Here is a 12638-nt window from a genome sequence, read left to right on the forward strand (position 1 = left end):
GTGAGGCCGCGTCTGTCCCGACCTCCTATGGTGTGTTTCGGGTGGGGGTATGGCGTCGTTACTCCTCCTGCTACATTTTGACTGTCCTTTCATCCGATTGCCATGCCCCACTTGGGCCGCTAATCCTTTTGTCTCCTGTCCTCTCACCACGGGGTGCCGTGTCGGCGTGTCTTTTACCTTTCTTTTTTCATATTTCCCTATTCCCTTTTTATTGTTTGGTTTTTCTTCCCTCCATTTTCCTTTCCCTTCCTCTTCCCCCCCCCTACCTAGTCCCCCTTCCCCTTTTTCCTTCCTGCGTCCCAGAGGGTACTGTGACGGGCGGGTTTTCATGCATTGTCTTCCGATCCCACTGTTCTGGCTTGGTAGTGTCCCGGGTGGTGGGCGTGTTACGAGGATAACGCTCAGGGGTTGACTGTATCTCACATATCCTGATTTCTTGATTGCATTGTGTTGTCCCCCTGATATTTTGCCCCATGCCCCCTTCTTAATGTTGAGGTTGATTACGGGATATCGGATGCCTCCGTATTGCAGGTGTACCTGTCATATGTCCTCTCCCCTTATTGTAAAATTAAGCCTTCTTTACTCCTGTGTTTTAGCCCTTTAGTTTCTGTATTTCTTTTCCCCTATTGCGATTGTACGGCCTCTGCTTTGTATTGATTGATTATGTACTATTTGCCTGATGACTCATGACTGTTTTGTACACTGCGGCCGGCCGGCTTGGTTGTGGGCCTCGATTTGTCTTCTTTTGATATCAATAAAGGTTTTAAAAAAAAAAAAAAAAAAAGAAGTGGGTGAAACAAATCAGTTACCAAATAGGTCCAACACTCTCAGGTTGGGTTTTGAAACTAGGGATGGATAGCCCATTGATATGTAGTCCAGTAGTGGATTTCAGATATCATTACATTTCTAATGATTTTCATGGTAATAGTGGCAATGAATCTTTCTGAACCTAGAATATTCCTAATCCTTGTGTCCACACAAAGGTGGCACATCTTTCTTCTTTCTCCAAGATGCTTTGTAGAGCTTCATCATATTTTTAATTGTTTTACACTGTTTTCCCAAAATTTTAAAATCCACACTTATTAGTACTTACTATTTTTTGCTCCACAAACAATCATAGAGATCATGCTTTTAACCGCCTGAAATAATTTGGAATATTTCCTTCCTTACCACGTAGTTCTTCCTCTTTCATGGTTCATATTCCCTTCTCCGTATCTTTTCCTTGAATTTGGTATGATAAGTAACTTATTTATCCTACCTTTCTGTCCTGATTCCAGTGATCCAGTCACCCCTCATTTCCAGGATGTGCATAGATGGGGATATGTTTGCATCTCATTACAATTTGATTGCAGCAGATTTATTTATTTTATGTTATACAATTTTTAAAGCACGCAAATGACCGTGGGTGTCTCGGCGCTAGGGACAGCAAGCAAGAACCAGAGACTATAGACTAATGGCTGAATAGCCATGTTTTTGTCATTAGGTAGGGCTAGCTTTCATGTGGATTGGAAGAGTATTCTACAGCTTGACCGTGGCGACAGTGAACCGCTTGTCGCCCCACAAGGGTGTCTTTGTGCGGGGGACCCTTAGCAAGTTTGCTGTGGATGAGCGTAAAGCCCGATTAGAGATGTAGGCACCTAGGGCCTCATTCAGGAACAATGGTCCAGAGTTGCACGAAGCATTATATGCAATGCAAAGGGCCTTGAACTTAATGCAGTTTTTTATCGGGAGCCAGTGATGCTGTCGGAGTATGTGTGAAATAGATTTGTATTTGGGGGTTCCTGATAAGATTCTGGCTGATGAATTCTGGACCAGCTGTAATTTATTGAGGACTTTGCTGTGTGCATTTATGAGGAGACCATTGCAGTAATCAATGGTAGACAGTACTAAGGTGCTTACTAGTGTCTTTCCAGCACTGAGAGGTAGTTAGAATGAGGTACGAAATGTGGGATACTTGTAAAGCGCACTGTTACTCTACCCGAGTGTCCTGGCGCTGTAGACCGCTGGGGAACCCGTCCTGGTTTTCCCTGTGAGATGGTCCCTTTCTGGGTATCTCCAGGGTGAAACCAGGCATCCCCGGCGTCTGTGGGGGGCCGTTGTAGAGATGAGGCAAGCTTAATGCCCAGAGTTACCGAGTGTGTTCCCTGGTTAGAGTAGGCACTGAGGCGAGAATTATCGAGTCCGCTGACCCGGGTCCAAGACCCTGCCGCGTCGGGAATTGAACCCTGGTCCCGGGCCGTACTCTGCTTACAGGTCTGCCGCCTCTAACCAGTGAGCCACACCTCTCTACAGCCTGTCAGGCTTTCCTTCGTACCTTCGCATATGGGTGATTCCAGAGGCACCCATATGCATGGTGATCTTGATCGCCACAATCTTGATACCTTAACTTTTAGAAAGTAAAGCTCCATCTCCCTGTCAGAGAAGGAGAATGATATCCAGGTGATGCCTTCTGCCCAGAACAGAGACCCTCCTCATAGCCCAGCTGCAAACCTGTTGGCCACTATACAGCAATGTGCAGTGGACAGCCCTATGAGGTGGGCCCTGCTTCCAAAAAGGGAGTTAAATTAATTAGGTCCAGGGAGTACAGGGAGTCCAATGACTTGCCATGATCCAAGTGGGTCACAGTGAGAGCATTAATCACTAAAAAATATGCTGAGAGGTAGAGGGTGCATCTCTAAACCATTCACACCAGAGTGAACCAAAGCAAAAACAGTGTAGCTAAAGCCAGTGTTTTCTGGTTTCTACTGAAAAGTAAATATTCCTTCATGTGATATTTTATCAGTTAACTGAAAACCGGTTACCATAGGTGTGATCAGGCCTCCCCCTTAGATCTATCTCACTTCAAATTTCAATGGGATTAGTGCCTCTCCATATGCACAAGAAACTGCCTGTCGAAGAGCTTCCAGTAAGGAAGGTTCCAGCTTCATTGGATGGACCTGGACGAAATATACTACCCTCAGCAATACATTCATCTTAACAGTGTTGATCCTTCCCACCCAAGAAACAAACATGGGGACGACGTTACCAATCCATGCAAATTTCTGGTAGCAACTAAAGGAAGTTGGCTTTATTGATGTCTTCTATTGAGGGAGTATTTCTGACTCTGTGTAGTTGGTTGACAATTGGAACTGGAATTGTTTTTTTTCCAAGTGGTTCCTCTGTATTTCCAGCAACATAAGATTCAGATGGCTCCTTATTAATTTCATAGCCAGTCAGATTTTGGAATATTTGTAGATTTTCCCTCAGTGCCTGGAGTGACCTACCAAGATAGATAATCATGCATAGGCAGAGAAGAGAGAAAACCTCTCAATTACAGGGCAGAAGTATAAGCTAACAGTATCATGGCTTAATGGACATGATATGCAATTCTTTCTAGCTGTGGGGTTGTTATAAGTAGCTATGACAATTCTAAGGCATCAGTGCGCAAAGTCAAAGTCCACCAATGTATATTCCAAAATGTCCACTTGGTCGAAGGCTTTCTATGCATCTAATGAAACAAGGATCACTGGCATCTTTTTCTTTCTAACCTTCTCGAGCAAGTGGACCACCTTTCTAATGTCATCTCAGGATTGCCTTTCCTTATCAAAATCTGACTAATCAGGGTGGATTAATCCTGAAAGCAACTGTTGTAGCCTGCTTGCTAGAATGTTTGAGTAATGCTCTTGGTCTATATGAAAAGCAAAATTAGAGATTCTTCACTAGTTTCAGTAACACTGTCACCTCAGTCTTACTCAATGGATGACAGTAGTGTCACCTTATCTCTTATGTGATTAAATAATGCAGTAATTCTAGGAATGAACTGAGAGGCAAAGAACTTGCATACACCCATTAGGTCAGCATTCAGGCTTTGGTTGGGTAAAGGAACCTAAGGTCTAAGGGGACCTTACTTAAAATCAGTGCCTCAATATTTAAACTTGGGAGGGCGAGAGCCTTAATATTTTAGCTCAGGCTACTGATGTAACCTGTTCTACAGCCAAGTGAGGCTCAGCTGCGTGCAGCTTTGTATAAAATGTCAAATTCTTTCAGTTTTCTCTCCTTTTAGGGACCCTCTTTCCTCTTATCTGTAAATATTTCATGAACGTTACCCTTTTCTATTTTTCCCCTCAGCTGGAATACAAGCGAGTTCCTCCTGTACTGATCTTATAAAATTGTGTCTTAAGGAGAAGGTGCAGGAGAGACAATTCCTACCATAGTCCTAAAATCCTATTGAGTTGGCCCTTAATATACACCAGATTTTTATAGGCCGGGATTTCTATATTCATATTTGATTTTCTTAAGTTTGGATACCAAATTTCATATTTCTGTGGAGCAGATTTAGTAAGTCCAGCTGTTCGTTAAACTTAAAATGCCTACCACCACTGATTTAATAGCATCCCAGGCTACCTGGAGTGAGACCTTCCCTCTTCCATTGAGTTGAAAGTGTTCCATTGTATATGGAAGTATTTCCTTCATGAGAATAGTGTTCCCAAGAGGAGAAGGATTAAGACACCACTTCAAACGTCTGCTCAAGTTTCATCCCAGATCATTCTCAGCACCACTTGGAGCATAGTCAGAGATAGACCAAACTTGAGAATTCGGCCTTAAAGGGATGGTGGTCAAGGAGGAGTCATAGTCTTACATAGTCAGAAAAGAAGGTACAGTCTTTATCTTATTTCTGTTGTTCCCTCTAAATATATCCTGGCACGAATGGTTGTCATTTCTAAATTTGCGTTTTCCTTATAGGAAATCGCAAATTTTGAAATGCAAAACCAAGGGCGTCTATGGGCATAAGGCCTTCCTGGATGCACCTAAAAAAAAAAGTGGTGTACATGTAAAGCACATGAATTCCCTAGGGGCAAGTGTGCACTCTATGGCACTAGCAAAACTGCCGTTCTGCGTGCCTTTTCCTAATTTTCACATGATTATTATTGACTTTAAGTCAATGGTAATAGCATTTCCTAAATATCCATTTCGCATTTAGGAAATGCTTTATATATGTGCTTAGTAAATTGCAAGTAGGTAATCCATATTTGCGATATCCTATTTAGACAATCATAAAATATGATTTCTTCTGTAGAGACATAGCATTTTGCGATTGCATTTAGATCTTTGAACATATGGAAAGGTCGTATTGCGTTTCTTAATGGGCCGAAATTGCAAGTCAGGTCCTTAACCCTTTGCCTGCGTCGGGCCGTCCGACGTCACAGTGGGCATTTGCGGAGGACGGCCGGGGGCAGTCCGAACCACGCCCAGTCATAATTCACCCGCACTGTGGCAGAGTTCGCGCCGCGGTCAACGAGTTAAAGGACAAGCACATTGTTAATGAATCAAATGGTCACACTGCCGGCAGCCTAGAGCACTGGATTGTGCATTGTGTTGCACTAGAGCCAAAACTGCTCATCAGTTCCTTGGCGCAGCCCATCTTATTAACCGGACACATGGGCATAGAGGTACAGAGTGAGGGATAGGAACTGACTACAAACACAACGGTTTGATTCACCCAGATAGCTATGAGTTCCTAAATCAGGCAGCTAGGATCTTCTGATACCATGAATCCTGCATCATTTATGGATTATTGGCGTCTCCCTAGTATCCCATTGCAGTACACATGTGTAGCTGTTTCCCCAAATCAGCAAATTGCTGTGAAAGAAAAAAAAGGGAATTATAAAAAAAAGTGTGCCCCTCTCCTATGCTGTATCCTCTTACTGCTACATAAGTAAAATAATGATATGCTCACACAGTAACTAAACCATACATCCTCAGTAGCTGTTACATTCAACCAAAGGTTGATCAGTATGCAAATGACACTTCTTTTTTTTTTTGTAGAACTGTATTGATGCAAATGGCACTTAAAAGAAATAGTGGCCTGGAGGTGTTATATACCCCAATCTAGGTCAAGGTAGCTATGCAACCTTTACTTACATTTGTCCTACCTTTCTGCATAATGGTTCTAGCACTGACCTTTTACCCAGTTATGTGCTGAATAAATGTCGATCAGTGTCTTTAAAACTAGCCTAATTTATTCTGCATGATGAGTCTTAGAAAAGTCCCTCCATATGACATACGTAACAGCATGAACATATTCTGTTTAAAATGTCATGATCATCTTCATCCTAGGGCGAAAAAACTAATTTTATAATCGCAGGTATTGTTTTAGGCTCATCTGCATAATCGTACTTACAACACATCGATTATGTAAGGCATCCCGAGGCTATCTTTAAGGTATAAAAGACCCATACCAACACATGGTAGACAGAGGAGAATTTACGCTGACACTAGACGCTGTTGTCCTGGCTTGCAAAAGCTACAACACGCAGTGGTCTGACGTCCCTTGCGAGGTGTCCATCTCGAGACCAATACAGGGTCCTTCTTTCTCTCCCCTGAAGTAATTGGGTTGGCTCTTTCCTAGGGCATTCTTGGCTTTACACCCTCATATTTTCTAGGTACACTTAGATGGGGTTTGCTTCTCAGGAATACACTTGATTATTGTCATGTAGATATATGCCTGCATATTTTTACATTTTTAGCACCATGGTAGAAATCTACCTTTAATTTACTTTGTTGGTGCTGGTAATCCTATAGATCTGTTTCTGTCTAATGATTATCACAGCAAACATGTTTTCTACTAGAATGATGCTGGTTCAAAAAATACTTATTGAAAACAACCCCATTGTTTATTCTGTGTATCTCTCGGAGACCTAGTGAGCGCGATTGACTGAGCAAAAAGCACTGCACTGTTTCCATGATCCCTAAAGGGTCAAGGGTTGTCATGTTTGATAGCTGTCAGAAACTATTCACTCCTTGGTAAGGTTAAGGGGCTTATTGTGGCACTGAGAGCTAGCTGGTCTTAAGGCTAACATATCTTTTGAGGGTGTCTTGAACCAGTCTGGACACTAGTCCCTTAGTTTATGTTGCCTAAACGTGCAGATCCTATGTATTATTAGGAACTAAACGACAGAGTGGGTGGTTGACTTTTTGTATAGATTGTATTACTTCTGAGTAAAAATGTCAGTGTAAGCAAACAAAACTGCTCTTAAGATTGTTCTGTTCTAGTTTATTATTATAGCATTTCTGCTGCTCATAAGCTGTTTAAAACTAAAAGAGTTGAATGATCCTTTTAATTATCAGTCTGGTGGGCTAGATGTTGCATGGAGGCCCATTTTGTATGAGTACAACAGTGATTGTTATGTAATGCTTAATGATATGTATTCACTTGAGGACACTGGAAAGAAACTAATGAAACCTAAACTTTTTCCTAAGGCCCTGTCATCAAAATGGAAGTGGGGGATACAGTGTTGGTTACTTTTTCAAACCAAGCTGAAAGGAATTATAGCATCGTACCCCATGGCGTAGCCTACAGCAAGTCCTCTGAAGGGGCAGAGTATGGTGATGGTGAGTAGAACTGTGGCCTTTAAATGAGACCTGCTTTTACACTCATTGTGCAACTACATAGCATGCCAGACTAAAGGAAGAAAATCTGGATTGTTCCAAATCCTAAGTGCAGGATATGGAACCTTACATATGTGGAAACAAACCTGTTGTTGAAGATGCTTCCATTCTGGAAATCTTTCCTGCTTCTTCATTCTCCATTATGAGAATTTTTGAAAGCTAGAATAGGTAAGGTCTGAAAAAACACACATACCATCATGCTCATGAGCTTTTTCACGTTACTTGTTGTAATGTCTTCCTCCTCCTCATGAATAGGAGCACACGTTGAAAAGATTGAGCGTGTGTGATGTAAAAATGACTTTAGGTGGCATTAGTTATGCCATTGCAAATCTGTCTGAGGATGCTACTCTTCCTTGCTAATGTACCTATGCATATCAGGTATATTATGTTATTGGGCCAACTCAGATCAAATTATCTGGCACAAGCTTGAGGATGATTTATTGATTGCAGTGCCATTCACAGTCTGACTGAGCATGAGTATTTCTGCATACACATATTTTTTAGCATCCATGAAGTCATACGATAAACTCAAATGATTTGTAATTTCCTTGTATTGAGTCTCCTGCACTTGTATTGTTTTTGAATTCAATACATTTTCCAGCGTTAAACATTGAAAAATGTAAGACACTCATAATTAACAAATGACTGCTGCTGAAAGATAGTTTGCTTACAATACTGCTGAGGTATCCTGTTATATAGATGAGTAATGATACATGCCTCACTTTATTGTTCCTAAAATAGGCCTACCACCCCTTATTTGTGTATAAAATGAGTCTAAGTATCTACCCGTGAGGCTCATTCCACGAGGACCATATCCGGAGTCCTAGTTTTATATTCAGTACACGTTGTCTCTGTTTCCAGATGCACGCTGTGTCAAAAACGAGACATTAGGCAGCACAGAAGAACATATCCTTAGGGTTGAAACTAGTCCACAACATCCCAGTCGAGCAGTCGAGCATTGTACACCAGAAAGTATATGGCCAGCCATACCTTGAGCATATTAATTTAACGAAAATTGAATTTATGATAATTGCCTTTGCAACTGTTAAAATCCTACCTGCATGTTCATTGACAGAGAGCATGAATGAACTTCATTTCCAGTCCAGTTAGAATCGCTGCATATAACAGTTGATCTGCAATTGATTGATTGATTCCATTTCATATCCAGTAAGACCAAACTGTATTTTAACCCTACACCCCATTAGGTATCACAGATGGTTGGTGGATACTCCTCGCACATCACTTTACAAATCACACTGTTATTTTTCACTGATCCTGAATTCATATGGTATTGATTTAACTCAAAGGATTTATGATTTGTGTATTGAGCATCTTGCATTTTCATTTTTTTTTAAATTAGTGACATTTGCAAAGTTAAGAATTAAGACGCACTCATAATTAACAAGTGAGAATTGCTGAAATTAATTGCTTGCATACAACAGACCCTTGAAATATGCATTTTTGTTATGATTGTTGTTAGTGGCCTAATTTCATGGATCTTAAAATAGGTGCAGCACCTCTTACTTGTGTATCCATCAGGAGGATCACACGTGGTTAAGCCTCTTCAGCATGTTACTGTCACAGCAGAGGTAACATAGGACATAGTATTAGAAGTGAGCTGCAAAAGGATGGATTGGCTTGCACTGACTGTATCATTTTTCATATGGAAATGTTTTTGTTGTTTATGAAGGACTTCAAAAGACTGGCTCACAAGTTGATCATGGAGCAACCTTCCAATACACATGGACAGTACCGGAAAATGCAGGTCCAACAAACAGTGATCCACCTTGCCTTACCTACCTGTACTACTCTGCAGTTGATGGAGTGATGGACACCAACTCTGGTCTTGTCGGCCCATTAATTGTCTGTAAGAAGAACACATTAAATGATGATGGAACACAGGTGAGAAAAAATGCTATTTGTATCTATTTTCTTGTTTATGAAGTAGAACTATAGATAGCTAGCTTTCACCTATTTGTGTCTTAAGTGTCTATGCCTTAATTACTTATATTTTAAAGAATTTCATATAGTGATTTGACAGTGCAGTTATCTTGTATAGGCGTGTGGATGGATGCTGGGAAGCACTGAAGATTTTTCAAGTTCTTGACCCTCTCTCATTACATCCCGCCAGAGTAAAAAAACTCTTTCGCATCCAGAGAATTTTAGCCTTCACAATATTCGTAGGTGATTGAAACAAAGTTTCTTTTCCCAGTTTATCTAAAGTGTCCCTTCTATAAAATAACCATTTAATTGATCACCAACCATGGAGCTTCATGCAGTCCTTGATTAAATCTCTGTTAAAGTGGTCCCCAGGATGTATCCAAATAGAGAGCCACTTAAGTAGGGGGCACAATGCAGTGATATCCGAAAGATACAGCATACCCAGCTCCTTATGAACCATAAATGCAGGGTTGGATACCGGAATCACCAGGAGATGTTTACAGAAGCTACTTTCCTCCACTTGGAGTGCCGAAGTATCTATGCAGTCCCAAACATCGCTGCCATATACAGCTTTAGTAACTAATTTGGCTTCAGATATTTTTACCAGTGCACTTAAAGATCTACAGCCTATTCTTGAGGAAAAGGAAACAAAAGCCACTGCAGAGTGAGATAAGGACAGTCATTTTGATTTTCTCAACAGGCCCCAAGAGGTGCGGTTGTCAGAATCAACTCCTTAGATATGTTAAAGTTTAAACCTCTGTTAACTTGTGGTCCTGTACCTGAAAAGATCTAGATTTAGTCCCCTTTGGGCCCAAAACCAGTACCTGAGACTTGCCGTGATTAGTTGCTAAAACAAAACTATTCATGTAGCTAACAAAGCCTTCAACCAATGCTTGGAGGCCTAGGGCAGTTCTTGTGGCAAGATGGTATCATCCGCATATATATTTTGTTATGGGGTATTTATTGAGCGCACATACACCAGAAAGGTCTCTGGGCTCTGAGGTAGATAGCAACAGCTGGAATCGGAAATTAACCACAGGCTTGTCTAAACAGCCAGGATTTTAAGTGCTTCCTGAAACCCCCATAGTTGTCTGTAGATATCTTACCAAGAGGGAATGTGTTCAAAGTTTGGGGAGCAATCACTGTAAAACTAGGTCCGCCCAGCCTTTTTCTTTCGCTTATTGGAACAGCCAATAGGTTCAGGTAGGCTGATCCATGATGGTGAATCGGAATATAGAGCTGAATTTTAGCAGATATAAGAGGAGAACTTTTGCAATGAAGAGATTTAAAAAATACAGAGCCTGTTTTAAAAAAATTGGTCCTCTAGGCTACCTGGAGCCAATGTAGCTTTTCCATCAAGGTTGTAGTCTGACAATGTCTAGGCAGACGAAAGATCGGACGAGATGATTGGTTTTAGGCTATTTGCAATCTATGGGTTTAGCCTATGGAGAGCCTAAATAGAGAGCATAAGCATAGCCAATTCGGGACATTACTAAGACAATGATAATTTGGATGATCGCTTCAAAAGTGAAGTATCACCCTATTTTCCTAATTCTCAGAAGTTGGAGAAAAGATGAAGAGGTCACAGCACCTATCTGGGATTTCATGGATAGCTCCTCATCAATGAGGATCCCAAAACTTTTCACTACTTTCTAGGGTGTATGGGAACTTCCCACAAATGCCAAAAAGAAGGATTACAATGGTGAATTTTATTCTTAGTCACCTCAGTCTCTGTTTTGTCAAAGTTCAGCTTCAACTAATGGCCATTCGTCCAGTGCCAGAGGTATATTATGGTCTCTTGGAACAATTCCTTGGATTCCATTGTATTGTCGATTGTAAAAATCAGCTGGATTTCATCCGCATAGTTCTGTATTTTCACCTTCTGCTGGTGGGGGGAGTTTATCAATGGGTAAATGTATAGTTCTAAAAGATGAGGGGATAGAGAGGAACTCTGAGGCACTCCACATTTGAGATGAAACCTAGAAGAACAAAAAGAAAAAAGACAAACGAGTTGTAAACAGTCTTAAAGGAAGGATTTCATCCCGTCAAGGGTAGTACCTTGCAAGCCTGCAGCAATTGCACGGCCAATCATAATAGTATGATGGCCCATATTAAAGACCGCAGATAAATCTAATAAGACAAGTCACTATGTAGCCTCTATCAGCTTCTCTCCTTAAATCGTCCATGATGGCGAGACTGACTGTCTCTATAGTATGAGCTGGGTGAAAGCCAGCTTGATATGGGTCAAGATAGTCAGATTCCTCCAACAAGGAGCAGAGAAGTTGAGCAACATGAGTCTCTAATAATTCTGCCAAATAGGGAAGTAATGACGTCAGCCTGTAGTTTTTAAAATAGCTGGATCCTCCCAAGGTTTTATCTGCAGGAGGAGCACGACAGCCTCCTCGAAGGAGTGTGGGGCCTTTCCCTGCCTGAGAGATAGATTAAGAAGAAAGGTGGCTATCTCAGGTAAACGGAAAAGACTGTTTTTTTAATCTGAGGGGAACAGATCTCATTAGGATAGCCCGCTTTAACTTTAGCCATCAAGTTTATAGGATGATCTTTACTAACATCCGGGAAATCTGGGAGGACCTCAGAGTTTTTGTCTTCTTGTGAGGTTACAATATTTAGAGAAATTGGTGGAATACCATCTTTTAGTAGCTTTATTTTGTCTACAGAAAAGGAATACATGGCATTACATAGCGCTTGAGAGGGTACCACTAGTATGGTTACTCAAATTGGATAGTTCTCCTAGAGTCTCAAAAAAATAACCTTAGTTTTGTTTTTTGAGTTCAAAACTTTATATGAAAAAAATGAGATTTTGCCTGTTGTACAAAAGCTTCCCTATTTCCAGGTAAATAGGAAGTACGTCATATGCATTCAGCTTGCCGGAGTTCCAGTTTTGCAGATTTTAACTCGCCTGAAAACTATTTGGAGGCTTTGTGACGTCGAGAATTTTTTTATTTTTCAGAGAGGGGCATGTGTCTTACTGGCTACTATTGGCCAATCCGTTAATACCTCCTCAAGATCATCCAGATTCTCAGTGGGAGTAGGTAAAGCATGTGCCAATGTATCACAACGCAAGTTAAGATTTATCCAATTCCTAGACACAATGCCTGGACAAGGGGGAGGTTTTGGTAAGGAGGAGTATTTCAAAACAAACTGAGTAAGGTGATAGTCCAACCAAATACATGAGGAGACAATGAAACCCGAAATTGTTAAATTAGAGGACCAAATCTGATCTAAAGTGTGACCGTTTACATGTGTGGGTT

The 12638-nt window shown here is 41.1% G+C and overlaps 1 protein-coding gene across 2 annotated transcripts in view; it reads left to right on the forward strand.

Moving 5' to 3' along the window:
* Window positions 1–12638, forward strand: part of HEPHL1 (hephaestin like 1) — a 367396-nt gene that overhangs the window by 161587 nt on the left and 193171 nt on the right. For both annotated transcript variants that reach the window (XM_078656967.1, XM_078656968.1), the window contains exons 8-9: window positions 7240–7371; window positions 9119–9330. In XM_078656967.1, coding sequence (XP_078513093.1) covers window positions 7240–7371; window positions 9119–9330 — 344 coding nt within the window. The remainder of the gene's footprint in view (window positions 1–7239; window positions 7372–9118; window positions 9331–12638) is intronic.

This window comes from Lissotriton helveticus, chromosome 8 (genome assembly GCF_964261635.1).
Source record: "Lissotriton helveticus chromosome 8, aLisHel1.1, whole genome shotgun sequence".
Taxonomy (NCBI): domain Eukaryota; kingdom Metazoa; phylum Chordata; class Amphibia; order Caudata; family Salamandridae; genus Lissotriton; species Lissotriton helveticus.